We start from the raw sequence: 15,843 nt of genomic DNA, 5'->3' as shown, positions 1-15,843 counted from the left end.
ATAGAACCTCTTTTACATGTTAGATCACCCAGTGGCTACAAATCAATTGATGGAAATTGGGGGTTAATTGGATTTTGCTTCTGCAAATGAGGAATGACAATATAAATACATGGAAGCTTGATTGCTTTCATTTTTCTAACAAGATTTGGTTACAGAATATTAGAAGCAAAGCCTAAAACATACAAGTCAAGTGTACACCTTCAATGAAGGGACAGAACACTAGCACAGACAAATTAAGGTCATCAATTTGTTTCAACAATACTCAACACAATTGGCGCAAAATATACAGGTTCCGAATTCAATACTGTAATTTAGCTACAGATTCCGAATTCAATACTGTAATTTAGTAACGGTTTTTTCGAATGTCAGTTTTCACTGTCCAATCAACAAAAGGTAAATCTATAGGATATACATGAACACGTTTCACTAGCAATAATTAAGAATTAACATAATTCTCAGAAAAGAAATTTGATGATGATATTGTCTAGAGATTATTTGAATTAAAAGTTTAAGTCGATAGTTGTCAAGAAGTTTTAGTTTATTGATAAAGCAGTTTTACCTATATCTTGACATACACCCTCTTGACATATACCCTGACATTCGAGACATAAGGAGCTGAATTGAGAAATCAGTATTAATCCTTTTTGTAAATAAATAAAAAGTTTAAATGGATAGTTAAAATTCAATAACAATTTTTATTAGGCCTAATACATAAATAATCCACTGAATTTGTCCAAATTTTGCAACTGTCCCCTCCAACTTTCAATTGTAACAACTTACCCTTTAAACTTGTCCAATTGTAAAACATAACCCCTCAAACTTGTCCAATTATAAAACAGAACCCCAAATTGTTGACACGGACTGCAATTGAAGAAACACATGAAATACAAAAGCTGCAAACGCTCGTGAAATGTGATAATCAGATCGTTGGACCAAAAAAATCAGTATTTAAGTAACCAAATCCTCAATTCTTCAACTTTTTCTTCTTTTTTTTGTTATTCCTATTCGTTTTTTTAGTGATTTCTTGATTCAAAGTTTTGGGATATTATGATGGTGAAAATGTGTTTATGTGGAGAAATAACTCTATTGAATATTTCATGGCGTGATACGAATCCGGAGAAACGTTTTTACCGTTGCTTCAAGTACGAGGTGGAAAAAATCCCAATTTAGGGCTATGTTTTACAATTGGACAAGTTTAAGGGGTAAGTTGTTACAATTGAAAGTTGAGGGGGACAGTTACAACATTTGGACAAGTTCAGGGGTTATTTGTGTATTAGGTCTTTTTATTATTATATTTGATATATCAGTGAACGTGAATGACCCTTAAAGTGTGTACAACACACGTTTATTTGACTATAGATTGAATTTTTGCTAATAAACGAATCATTTAAACCAAAAACTTAAATCGGATAATTGAGAATAACTTTCACCATTATTTTTACCGATATAAATAATAACACATCTCTTTATTACAAGCTGATAAGTTTTGTTCGGACCTGTTCAATAGACATCAAGTCTTGAATCTTTTCTCACAAATTCAGCTTGCCTTGTGAACTTAAGTTTACAAATTTACAAATTAGACTGAATCTTCTTAAATCTATCAATATCTTCCTCACTTACATCTTCAACCAAACCAATACTCTCCATCACCTCTCTCAAAACCTCCATCCTATTCTTAGCATAAACATCCCCAACCCATCTTCTTCCCACCATCTCCTCCCCCAACTTAACAGCAGCTTCAACAGTCTCCTCAGCAGAACCATACACAGACTCCACAATCCCCCTCTCCAACCCCATCTCAGCAGTCAATTTAGCAGCCCCCAAAATAACCTCTCGCCTAGCTTTACTCTCACCAATCTTACACTTCAACAAAACCACAAACCACTTGGGGATTACAAGCCCAATATCCATCTCACTCATGTACAAAAACCCTCTATCTTTCCTCATCAGAACATAGTCATGGCTCAATGCTAAGATCATCCCGGCCGCCGTCGCATGCCCTGTGATTGCAGCTATTGTTGGCATAGGAAGAGAGATTAGGTCTGAGATTAGTGATTGGAGTTTTGATGACATGAGTTTCAGACGTGAAGGTGAGGATTTTGCCCAGTCAAGGTCAAAGCCATTGGAGAAGAACTTTCCTTGTGATGTGGTTATGAGGGCTGTGTAAGGGGAGGATGAGGATTGATCGGAACGGAGGATGAGGAGAGCTGATCGGATTGAGTCGATTAGGGTTGGGTTGAGACGGTGCTGGCCGGAGCCGGTTAAGGTTAGGATGTAAATGTTGCCTTTCTTTTCTAAAGTGCACATTTTTTTTCTTCTCTGCTATGTGGTTTGTTTGTTTGTTTTGAGGTTTATAATAGCAGAAAGGAGGAGAAGAAAATTCTAGTCAAAAGTTACTTTGTTTTATGATGCATATATCTGCTTAATTTCAAGTCTTCAAGTATATTAAACTAGCTATCAGAATTTAAAATCAATTTTGAAGAAAATATATAGTCATAATGCTCTTCCAGCCCCCTTAACGTATCCAAATTGGTCATTTTATCCCTCAAACTCATCGAATATCTTATTTACCCCCTTAACTCCATAAAAAGGGTATTTCTCACCCCCTTAGCTTGTTCAAATTGGTCATTTTACCCCTCACCAACTCATTGAATGCCATATTTATCCCATTAACTCCATAAAAGTGGTATTCATCGTCCCTTATTGATCATATTTACCTCTTTCACTCTGCAAAATTAATATGATTTATTCAAATGAGTTTGAAGATATATTTTTTTAATATCAACTTTTTATTTTGTTTTAATTTGATAATTATATTGATCCTTCATTTGTTTATTACCGTAATACAATAATTAGATAATCAAAATTTAACTAGCCAAAAATTTGAAAACAGAATGAACGAATAAAGGATACAAATAACAAAAACATTAATATAAGCAAGTTAAAGACATTATATGTAGGGATAAGTACCACTTTTATGAACTTAAGGAAGTAAATAGGATATTCGATGAGTTAAAGGGGTAAAATGACTAATTTGGATAAGTTAAGAAGGCTAGGAAAGCATTAGACGAAATGTATACTTAAATTTGAATTTGCAGATTAAATAATTATATTGATTATGTCATGATATATATAATAATTTTACAAAATAACAATTCTAAATATTTTTAAAAATATAATTTATTTATTTTTCATACAAGCAAATATTAGACTTTGGATGTATTTGACCAGAATAAGTTATTTTTTCCTATCCTTGTCATATGTATAGGGCTGCAAATATTAGACTCGGCCGTGATCGGCTTAATTTATAAACGATTTTTCTGTAGGGACGGCTACTTTATGGCGGTTTTGTGACGGTTTTTTTGACAGTTTTGCAAAGGTTTGGTTTTAAATGATTTTGTGACAGTTTTACAACGGTTTTGCAAAAAATTTAGCAGCAATACCATTTATATATTTTTAAATAATTTTTTTTATTTTATATATAAATATTTGAATAGTTTGTATAATAAAAAATTTCAAACCAATATAACTAATGAGTTGTTCACGAGCGAAGTTCATACGAACTGGTCGCAATCAAAAGCACGTTACATAATATTGAACTCGAGCTTGTTAATTTTCTGACAAACCGAGCATGACCATATCAAGACTCAGCTCGACTCGATTACAGCGTAGCATAAATTATAGGATAATTAATTTATTAGTCCCTATATTTTGACAAAACACACTGTTTAGTCCCTGTATTTTCAAAAACACATGGTAAGGTCCCTAACCTTTTTCTCAGTGAACTGTTTAGTCCTTTCGTCTGTTTGTTAGATTTTTTACCATTTATGACTTCGAAAATGACTAAATTACCCTTTACTATTTACCTTCAAACTTTAGAAGAGGAAATCCAATTTAGAAGAAGAAGCTATTTATATGGAGAACAAGAAAAAGAACAGATCCAATGCTTACGAACTTGAACGATTAAGAAAAAAAATCAAGAAGAAAAACACTCAAAGTTGATTTCAGATGCATTAGAGTTTAAAGAAAAGGAAAATAAAGGAAAAGAAGAACGCAAATCCAAATTGACTAATAAAATCTTCATGAGAGTCTAACAGCAGGGACTAAACAGTTCACCGAGAAAAACGTTAGGGACCAAACAGCTCATCGAGAAAAAAGTTAGGAACTTTATCATGTGTTTTTGAAAATACATGGACTAAACAGTATGTTTTGTCAAAATATAGTGACTAATAAATTAATTACCCTAGATTATAAGCAAATTCGTGAAAATGAGTTTGAATTTTCCACTCACTGAATTTTCCACTTAAAAGTAAAAACACAAAACACTTATCCAAATAGTCATGAAATTGAGTTTGAATTTTCCACTCAATGCTCATCTAATGGTTGTACGGAATTTCCAAGGTAATTGTGATCATTTAATATATATACAAAAATTGTGGAGAGCACACTATACAATCTCTCATTCAATTCCAATCCACCTTCTACGTATTTGCCATCTAATTTCACTTATAATAGAAAGATAATTGTGGTTTTTGCTTCTCCCTCGGCAAAACACGAAAACGACGTCGTATTTGGTAGAAAGAAAGAGAACTATTTAATATATATAAAACCTATGGAGAGTTTCCGGTAAATTATATATCTGATATACAACCTTTGTTTTATTTCACATTTTGGTGTATAGCCTTCAATTTTACTTATAAAAATGTACAACCTTTTAATGACCTCTCACTAAAGTGTACAAGTCATAATTGTGACCGGTCAATGCGTCATGTCACCAATTTGACCTCCTTAAAAGTTAAAAGTTGACCGCTTAACACGTCACGTCAGCAATTTTGATTTTTATGGAGAGCAAATTGCTGACGTGACACGTTGATTTCACGTTGACCAGTCATAATTACCGACTATACACTTTAGTGGGATGTCACCAAAAGGTTATACAGTTTTATGTACAAAATTGAAGATTGTACATTAAAGTATGAAACATGAAAATAGTTGTACACCACGTATGTAATTTATTCGAGAGTTTACTATACAATCTCTAATTCAATTTCAGTCCACCATTTTACGATGTGCCACCCAATTTCACTCATAATAGAATGATAATTGTTGTGTTTTGCTTCTCCCTCGACACAATTTCTAATCCAATTTCAATCCACCATTTTACGCAATTTCCATCCAATTTCACTCATAATAGAAGGACATTTGTTGTGTTTTGCCGAAGCAAAACACGAATCATCACATTTGGCAGGAGAGAATCACTTAATATATATATAAAACCCTTGAAAATTTCATTATACAATCTTTAATTCAATTTCAATCCACCCTTTTACACATTTGCCATCCAATTTCACTCATAATAGAGGGTAAATTTCATCCATGGTGTACAACCTTTGTCCCGTTTCACACTTTGGTATATAACCTTCAATTTGTCTCACTAATATGTACGAACTTATAGGTGACCTCTCACTTTAGTGTACCGCAGGTAAAAATGACCGGTCAACGCGCCACATCAGCGGTTTGACCGGTCAAAAAGTCAAAAATTGACTCATATACTATGAAATCCCTTTTATACCCCTATCCTCTCCTCCATTTATTCTTTACATCTTTTCTCTCTCTAAGAACCCTCTCTCTAACTCTCCATTTCTCTCTAACACTCATTTTCTCTCTCTAAGAACCCTCTCTCTAACTCTCTATTTCTCTCTCTAGATTATCAAGAAGGTCATTAAATATCTGTATTTTTCATTCGGATTTGGAATCTCAACTATTATGCTGAAACTCAATTTGAGACCATTAAACCCAACTTTCAAACGTCTTCTTCTCTTATTCGACCGCCATTATCAAATTCCATTTCTGTGTGCCTTCAAATTTTTTTCAGTAGATTTCTATACCATTTTGACACTAGTAAGATTAAATTCCAATTCCTTGCATTGATAGAGAACAATATTTTTTTTTTTTTGAAATTGGGGGCTAATTTATACAATAAACACCCATGGAATCTGGACAAAGATAGAAAGAGAAAATCTGGAGAGAGAGGATCAGAGCTGTTCAGATACAGAAAACACACAAAAAACCATCATTTGCGTACAGTAAATGAATCCATAAGCAAGAATCAGAGCCTAAAAAAAATCTAACATCACAAAATAAATCATCAACACAATCCAACAAAAAGGCAAATAAGACAGCCATTATCAATCATAAGGTGGGATTATGAGAAAAAAGCCATAGAATTCAATTAATAGAACTAGAGAGATAGATTAAAGCGAAATCGAAGTGAAAGGAACCCACAACTCATGTTTTCGGTGTTCAGAACGCCCTTGCGACAATCAATTTCTTGTTACAGGAAATCTTTTAAGGCTTACATTAGTTCAGCGATTTGGTTTCAGCACCAATATATCGAGTTTTGCAAGAGTAATTAGAAGAGAGATGAAAGTTTTTTAGATAGAGAAAGGAGTGATGGAGAGAAAGAGAAGAAAGAGAAAAATATTATCAATCTTTGCTTATAATTTTAAACGAGGATCTAAAACTTGAGAATGGGGAAGAAGGAGGAGGAAGAAGAGAGAAAGAGTAAAAGAGAAAAAAAAAGTGAGAGAAAGAGAAGCACAAAAGGGGAAAAAAATTTAGGAAAAGGGTAGATAAGTCTATTCAAATTTTGTGCACCTTTAATTTATATTAAAAAAGGTTAAAATATTGACATATCAAGATTAACATGCTATAGCAGGTCATATATACTATAGTGAGAGGTCACCTATAAGGTCGTATACATTAGTGTGACAAAATGAAGGTTGTACACCAAAGTGTGAAATAGGATAAAGGTTGTACACCATTGATGAAATTTACCTCATAATAGAAGGACAATTGTCGTGTTGTGCTTCTCCCCCAACAAAACACGAAATCGACGTCGGATTTGGCAGGGGAGAATCATTATAAATATATATATATATATATATATATATATATATATATATCCACCATTTTACGCATTTGCCACCAACTTTCACTCGTAATGGAAAGAAAATTGTCGTGTTTTACTTCTCCCTTGGCAAAACACGAAAATGACGTCGGATTCGGCAGGGAGAGAATCATTTACTATATATAAAATCTATTGAGAGTTCACTATACAATCTTCAATTCAATTTTAATCTACCCTTTTACACATTTGCCATCCAACTTTACTCACAATAGAAGGACAATTGTCGTGTTTTGCTTCTCCCTAAGCAAAACACGAAAACGATGTCACATTTGACAGGGAGAATATTGTATATATGTTGTGCTCTTACTGCCGCAACATATTATTTCAAGGGCGGAGACAGGGGGCCTGGAGAGCCCCAAGCTCCCCCGGCCGCCAGAATCACTCCTACCACAGATGGTTTATAGCCCTTTAGCCGTTGGAACTGCCCCGTATTATGGATGGTTTCGGTCCCCTGTTTTTGACAAACTAAGGTTCAGAGTGGTTAATTAACTCATTGAATTTGTATTTAATTACAAAATTCGACTTAGTTATGATTGGCGATAAATTTCTCTAAGTTTATTCAAAACGACACAATCTTACTTTTATAGTCTAAATCTAGCTAAATTTTGAAAAGATTTATATTGGTACGTAAATATTGATTTTGGACCACTCAAATGATAACACGTATGTATACGGAATTTTTGAGCAAGTTCGATTTAGCAAAAAAAAAAAAATTACTCATGCATGTGTAAAATTGGTTGTCATGGGGGGAGAGTTTGACCAAAGGCAAAATCGACCCAGGAATGGGCAAGGTCATCCCAAGTGTAGAAAAGATCGGTGACAAGGCTTCAAGGAGGATTGGACCCAATGGGACGCGAATGGTGAATGAGACATATTAATGTCCATTGACCGTAGCCTTCAAGTCGACGTAAAAAATAATGTAGAAGGGGTCCATACGGATCCAATCCTCCCAATTAGGGCTGTAATCGAGCCGAGCCGAGCCAAGCTTTGGCATGTTCAAGCTCGGCTCGCTATAAAATTAACGAGCTCGAGCCCGAGCCGAGCTTGCTATAAAATTAACGATCCGAGCCCGACCCGAGCTTTGGCTTGCTCAACGAGCTTGAGCCGAGCTTCGAGCTTGTTTCGAGCCCAAAATCCTCTTTTGGACTTGGTTCATTAAGAAAATTATCTTAACCATGAATTGTTTAGGAGTAAATTGTTAATTATATTTGTGAAGTTTGCTCGCAAATAACTCTTTAATTGTGTACATAAACAAGCTCACAAACAAAGTTCATGAATAAATAAACAAGATGCTTACAGATAGTTCGTCTATTACTCATTTATTATGTTTGTGAACGAACTCATCTAATAGCAAATGAAATAATATTAAGTTTAGATATTTGTGATCTAACACAAAACTATATAGTTTTCTACAAAACTAAAATTTGTTCATAAATGTTCTAATCGAGCTTGCTCGCGAGCTTTCGAGCCGAATTTTGACATGCTCAAGCTTGGCTCGTTTACGAACCGAGCCAGTAAATCGTGTTCACGAGCGGCTCGTTTACAAATCGAGCCGAGTCGAGCCGAGCTTTTATCGAGCCGATCACCGAGCCGCTCATGAGCGGCTCTATTCATTTACAGCCCTACTCCCAATAGACCAATCTTGTGTTCACCACTAGACCATTTCGTTGCCGCTTGTAATTTTTCATTTTTCTTCTATATTATTAAATTATCACATATCATCAACAATACCAAACAAGAAGTGAATCCATCGGATCATAAAGGTTGGTGCTCTAAAAGCTTCTTCGATGATATGAAATATATTTATATAGTAGTAAACAGTTAATCTTTTCAAATTTTAATATATAAATTTTAATATTTTATAAGTTTTTCAATTTATCACATTAATCATCAATTAAGTATAAAATGAATATTGACTCCCCTGTATTTGAGTCGGTAGCGATGACGGGGTTCGTCCTTGTACTTCGTAATCACCTTGGAAAGTTTGTTGCTGCAAAGACCGGACTGCCAGATGACATCCTTGACCCTGTTGTAGCTGAAGCTTTATCTGTTTGAGAGGCGTTGAGTTGGACAAGAGTAAAGGTTGGCACCACATCCAATTCGAGGCAGATGCTCAGATTGTTACACAGTCGATGGCCAACGCATCAAAGACGACTTCTCTCTCTCTTTTTTTTTTTTTTTGCCATAGTCAAAGATTGTATTATTTTATTAAACGAGTTAGATAATTACTCTATTAGGTTCGTTCGACGTTCAGCAAATGGATTAGCTCATATTGCTGCTCTCTCGGTTTCGGTTAGTTATGGATTGTAAGGGAGAGTAGATGGATAGACCCCTTCTTTTCTTTGTAAAAAATTTGCTTCGGCCTAGTAATTTTAGTTCATTTTTAAAAAAGTATAAAATGATTTGGACAAATTGAAATTATTATCGTTTTAACAAGTTTTGAAAACTAGTTAATCATTATAAAGTTAATATATCACTTTAAATAAATCCGTGATCTCTCAAAAAAGACAAAATCGTGACCGGTGCGGTGATATATTAAACCTATTTTAAAACATTTAATTATTCCAAAGAAAAATTATAAAAAAAAAACATTTTGAATAATTTGTTTGTTCCAACGGGAATCTAATCTGAATCTCAGAAGTGATAAATTACATTACACTATTGGCAATTTGGCATTAATTATCAATGAACACAAGAAGAGAAAATAACAAAAAGAAATGTGTTCGTTAGAAAAGAGAGGCAACATCCACATCCTCACACTCACCGGCCCAGGCGAGCACAGACTCAGCTCCGACCTCCTCGATTCTCTCCGATCCGCTCTCCGTCATCTCCGATCCCAGCCAGCCTCTCCTTCTTCCGTTCTCATCACCACCGCCCATGGAAAATTCTTCTCCAACGGCTACGATCTCGCTTGGGCCCAATCTGCTACTTCCCCTTCCATCACTCGCTCCCGTTTCAAATTCCTCTCATCAGAATTCCGGGCTCTAATCTCCGATCTCATCTCCCTTCCAATGCCAACTATCGCCGCCGTGACCGGACATGCGTCTGCCGGAGGATTTATACTGGCTTTAGCTCATGATTATGTGTTGATGAGAAAGGATAGAGGATTTCTTTACATGAGTGAGCTTGATATAGGGCTTGTGATTCCGGCTTGGTTTATGGCGTTCTTGAAGTGCAAGATCGGAAATCCGAGCGCGAGGAGAGATGTGGTGTTGCGGGCTGCAAAATTGACGGCGGCGAAGGCTGTTGAGAGTGGCATCGTCCACTCCGTCCACGATGGCGCTGAGGCGACGGTGGATGCGGCGGTTGAACTGGGGAAGGAATTAGAGAGGAGAAAATGGGATGGACACGTGTATGCAAAGAATAGGCTGGTGGTTTTGGGTGAGGTGGTGGACAAAATTGGGTTTGATGAAACTGTAGAGGGCCAAAACGGGGATAAGACTGTATCAAAGATGTAATCCTATGCGGTGCGGCGCATCTTTGATTTATTCATTAATCATGTGGCTTTTTTTTTTGGAAATTCCCAAATATAGAAAATCAAATTTGCTCGTAAAGTAAAAGAAATAATCATCAAACACATTCGCCAACTGCTGACAAATTTTCAATCTGTTGAAATTTTTCAATCTGTTGAAATTCAACATATATAGAGAGCAAAACTGTGTAGCCAACCTTTTAGCCTCTAATGTCCACGATGCTCCGTTGGACTGCTTGATCTTAGACTCCCTTCCTTCCTCGGTCGCGAACCTGATCCAAAAAGATCTTATTGGCATTATGTTTTCCCGGCTAGTCCCGGGTTAAGTTTCTAATTGCTGTCCTTTTGTTCTTGTACTGTTACTGTTATATATAAAAAAAGAAATAAAATCAAATTTTGATTTCATATTTTCTGAAATCAAATAAGAGAAGGGATTGGTTGACCAAAATGTCAAAATGGATTATCCATTACAACATATTAATCATTTTATATATTCTAATATGATAATATATAAATCATATAAATGAATTGTTTTTATAAATTGCTGTGTCATACTTAGGGCTGTCATAAAAAATAAAATAAAAATAAAATATATATATATTATTAATTTATTTTTTACTTGTTTTTTTTTTTTTATGTTTTGAATCTTAGTTAATTTTCTATGTTTATTAGTTTAAGAATTTATATATCCCTGAAATAGTAGTTTTATGACTTAAAAAAAATTATATACTACAAATTGATATTTTACAAGAAAAAAGAGTACAAAACTTAAATGGGGATGGAGATTCCCTGCGGGGTGGGATGGTAGTCAAATCTTTTCTATTTATAATTCGGGGACGGAGAATTCCCGATAGACCAGTGGTCGGAGATGGTTAATGTAATTCCCGTCTCACCCCGTTTACAACCCTAGTCATATTTGATTGTCCTATGATCGATTGAATGCTTAATTATATCAGAAGCGGCTAATTAAGTTTGGTTTTAGTGGTTAAAAACTTGGGATAATTACTAATCTAACCCAATCAAGGATCCCAATTTACATATCTAACCCACCTTGCTTCCATTTTACCAAATTAGACATTTAAACCCATTTTGGACAAAATTACCCTTATTTTAGTTTGAAGGTTCATCTCCTACCTCCCACTGCTTCCACTTCGACTTCCTCACATGACCTTTCCTATTCAACTTCATTATGGTTCATCTTATTCAGTTTCAGTTCGTTTCAACTGCATTTTACGTTTTATTTTCATCACTATATATAATCCGGTCCGTTCTCCTCTGCATTTTCATTTTATTTTCATCTCCTACCTCGGGTCTGTTTTCATCTGCTGCGCGCAGCGAGGATGGCGAGAAAATGGAAGGTGGCGGCGGCGGCAAACGAAGAGGAAGGACGGACGAAACATAAGGTAAGCATGCATCATCTTCTTCTTTGTTGTTTCCGCCATTAATGAAGCTTGAATGCGCTCGAATGCGATGTTAATGGCTACCGTGGAAATATTGTCGCATTCGTCTGTGAATGCGCTCAAATGCGATCATTTTAATTGTATATAAACCTGTCGCATTTGTTACCTAAATGCGCTCAAATGCGACAAGCTATTACCTTAAACCTGTCGCATTTGTTACCTAAATGCGCTCAAATGCGACAAGCTATTACTTTAAACCTTGTCGTATTTGAGCGCATTCACAGATGAATGCGACAAGATTGTAAGTAAAACAAGGAATTATAATATGTCAGATTTGTTAGTGAATTTAATATGTGTATGTTTAAAATTGTTACAACATGATCCCAGGGAAGCCAAAAAGGGCAAACATAGTTCCATTTTCAAATATCCCAAGGCGTCTGATTCGGATGCTCAAATAACAGTGAGGTTTAATATGGATTCTAGGGTCATGATAAAGAAGTACTTGAGTGAAAAGCAGTTAGAAATCTATAGAAAAACATGTTTTGGTCAATATTTGGATATGAAGATTGCTAGTTTCTCTTCTGCAATAGTTCATCATGTCCTATCGCGGGAGATTACACATAAAGAAAGTAAACACATGGAGATGTGGTTCAGGGTGAGGGGAGTTGATATGAGGTTTGGAGATTGGGAGTTTGGCCTGATAAGTGGTTTAAGGTTTGGGGTAAACACGGGAGAATTCATGGAAAGGATGAATGAATTAGAGATGCCGCAAAGGTTGCGAAAGAAGTACTTCAAGCAATATAAGACAATAACGACAATTAACTTCTTCGAAGTTTTGAAAAGTATAGAATGGAAGAAGAAGGATGCGACTGACAGATTTGACCAAGATATTGTGATGATTGGCATGCTGTACTTTGTGCATGGCAATGTACTGGACAATGCTAACGATAGGCATGCAAGGGATTGGATTTTGGATCTTGCAGATTATCCAAAACTGTTTAATGAGTTTCCATGGGGTACGTTGGCTTGGGAGGAGACATATAGGACATTGGACTGGGCCATTAGGAAAAGAATGAAGCTAGTCAAGGCAAATGCAGCGGGAGATAGGGGACGTGTTCCATATCAACTTATTGGATTTGCACATGTATTCCAGGTATGGTTTTTATTTTTATATATGGTATTGATTTGGCGTATGATTTGTGTATATATATGTTTGGTGTATGAATGCGTCCGAATGCGACCACCAAAGTTACATCTGTGTCGCATTTATTGTTGAATGCGCTCAAATGCGACAAGGTCAGCAATATAACCTTGTCGCATTTGAGCGCATTCAAGTAGAATGCGACAAGGTTGGGTTGCTAACCTTGTCGCATTCGAGCGCATTCAAGTATAATGCGACAAGGTTATAGTGCTTATCAAGGGATACCTCTTCTTTGCAGAGTTGGATTCTTGAGTTGTGGAAGGTGACTCGTGCATATTACAGCAGGAGAAGTGGCAACCCACTTCCACATTTGTTGAGATGGTCCCAGAGAATAATCCCCTCAAACCAAACAGTTAGAGAAACGTTTACTGTAAGTGCAATGAGATTTCTATGTTTTCCATTTATTTTGTATTTGTTTACCAATACATTGCTATTTTTTTTTTGCAATGTAAGGTTGCTGATCCTCCAAACGCGCGTCTTGTAGTCGAGGATGAAGAGAAAGAGTTCGATTGGTACACGTATTTGGTGGACCATGTTGAAGGATGGGAAGCTGATATAGATGCAATATTTGCCCAATTAGGGAAAGGTAAGGAGAAGGTGGAAGAAGATGAGGAGGGAGGTGATGAGGAGGGACATGCTGAAGAGGGAGGTGATGATGAAGAGGGTGGTGAGGGAGCTGAAGATAATGAGGAAGGGGATGATGAAGTTGATAGATATATCATTGCATCACGAACATAAACGACCGAGATAGATCAACTTCATAAAGTTATGATGGATGTGCTTGATAGGCATCATATGTGGTGTAAGGGAGAATTTAGCAAGGTCGGTAGTAGGTTGGGCAGCCTAGAGGAACGAGTATCATTGATTGAGGGGGATATAAAAGACTTAAAGGCGACTAGTCAACCCAATACTAATCAGATCGATGAAGACAATGCGAATGAGGTTGAGAAGGTTCGGGAGAATGAGGAGGCTGAGACCAGTATTGTTCGGGAGGAGGTAGACATGGTTCAAGAGGAGCCAAGTAAAGATGGAAAGGAGCAAGAGGCAGCTATTATGGTTCAAGAGGAGCCAAGTAAAGATGGAAATGTTCAGAAGGAGGTAGATATGGTTCAAGAGGATTTGACCAATGGCGATGAGGTTAATATGGGTGGAAATCGAGAGGAGGTTTAGAGTGTAATTATCGTATTAGACGATTCTGTGCCTGAGGAAGTTGTCCATCTTGATGATTCTGTTCCTGAGGAAGTTGCCCAAGTAGGGGAGGTTGTCCATGAAGTGCCAAAAGAACAAGTCAAAGAAGTTGCACCAAAGTTGCAGCAAGTCCAAGAAGTCCAAAAGGTAGAAATCGTGCATTTATACATGAAATCGTATCTCTGGGTCGCATTTTGTTATGGAATGCGCTCCAATGCGACAAGCTATTACCTTAAAGCTTGTCGTATTAGAGTGCATTCACCTCCAATGCGATGAGATTTAAGGTAATAGCCTGTCGCATTGGAGCGCATTCACATCCAATGCGACAAGCTATTACCTTAAAGCTTGTCGCATTGGAGCGCATTCACCTCCAATGCGATAGGCTATTACATTACAGCTTTAATGAGATAAGCTCATTACCATGTTTTTCCTTTTGTAGGTGGTTTCCATAAAAGAAGATAAAGGTACAATAAGGGGTAGAGGGACTGGGAAAGGTGAAGATAAAGGTCTAACCAGAGGAGGTAGAGGGACTAGGAAGGGTGAAGATAAAGGTCCAACCCGGGGTGGAGGCACAGTTAGAGGTAGAGGGAGATCACGTGGATGAGGTAAACGGGTTCCTAAAGTGAGCAAGTATTTGAATTCACCATTCACCGATCCATTACAGTACACCGATCCATTAGCCTTATATGGTGGCCTATACATTGACGCATTTGAGGAAAGACCAGTGATTTGTAATGTTGATGATCAGCGCCACCGAATAGATGCATGTTTGATAGAGGAGCTAGAAGCATGGATCAACGGCCCTGACTCAACTGAGGGAATATATTTGGATGGTTTAGATATGTACCGGATTGATGGAGTGTGGTTTAATACCCTTCGGCAACAAGGGTCGTATATATTCAATGAGGTAACATTAATCCATCCAATATTCCCTTTTCATTTGTAATTATTTGTCTTTTACTATAGTATTAAAAGGTTTACATCATCACTGTTGTAGCATATCACTGGTTGGCTGTATTTACTGAGGCGACAGTTATTTAAAACTGAGGTGGATGCAGAATGGACTACAGTTGATACAAATTTTGTTGGATTAATGGGCCAAGTTATATATGTGAAGGGGTTCAATGAACCAGGGTGGGATAGTGCACACTATTTCATACAAAGGGTAAAAGGTGATGCAGATAATTTTGTTCGCCCTTGGCACACAGTAAAAAGAGTGTTTATGCCAATCAACTACAAGCAAGAGCACTGGATCCTAGGAGTGTTAGAGTTGGGGTCTATGCACCTTCACATATATGACAGCCTTATCTCAAACATGTCGGAGCAACCTTTGGATGCGTTCCTCAAAACACCCTTAGAAGTCATTGTTAGAGTCATGGAATTGAGCGGCTATTTTATAGATGGACGTGAAAATGTGAGACGGATGATCACTTGGAGTAGAGTTCCAGGGGTGCCACAACAACAGTCCGGCTCAAATGACTGTGGTATTTGGACTTGCATAAACGCACAAGTCTTAAGTGGATTACATGATCTCCCTCATGATGACTCATATGTATATCCATACAACTATACGGATGGCACTTTCTTCTGTTTGCGCCTTGCAGTTGAGTTG

General features: G+C 36.6%; 2 protein-coding genes across 2 annotated transcripts; one reads left to right on the top strand and one right to left on the bottom strand.

Annotated features, from left to right (window-relative positions):
* Positions 1-1,400: 1,400 nt before the first annotated feature.
* LOC136226574 (enoyl-CoA delta isomerase 1, peroxisomal-like) lies at positions 1,401-2,415 on the bottom strand. The gene has a single exon (XM_066015141.1). It carries the CDS (start codon positions 2,305-2,307, stop codon positions 1,570-1,572), a length of 738 nt encoding a protein of 245 aa, XP_065871213.1. The 5' UTR covers positions 2,308-2,415; the 3' UTR covers positions 1,401-1,569.
* Positions 2,416-9,596: 7,181 nt separating this feature from the next.
* On the top strand, positions 9,597-10,893 carry LOC136225511 (enoyl-CoA delta isomerase 1, peroxisomal-like). Its single transcript, XM_066013563.1, has one exon. The coding sequence runs from the start codon at positions 9,688-9,690 to the stop codon at positions 10,426-10,428; it is 741 nt and encodes a 246-aa protein (XP_065869635.1). The 5' UTR covers positions 9,597-9,687; the 3' UTR covers positions 10,429-10,893.
* Positions 10,894-15,843: the final 4,950 nt, after the last annotated feature.

Source organism: Euphorbia lathyris, chromosome 4, assembly GCF_963576675.1.
Source record: "Euphorbia lathyris chromosome 4, ddEupLath1.1, whole genome shotgun sequence".
Taxonomy (NCBI): Eukaryota; Viridiplantae; Streptophyta; class Magnoliopsida; order Malpighiales; family Euphorbiaceae; genus Euphorbia; species Euphorbia lathyris.
Note: the sequence above shows the minus strand (reverse complement) of the source record. Positions and strands in the feature narration are given on the sequence as shown.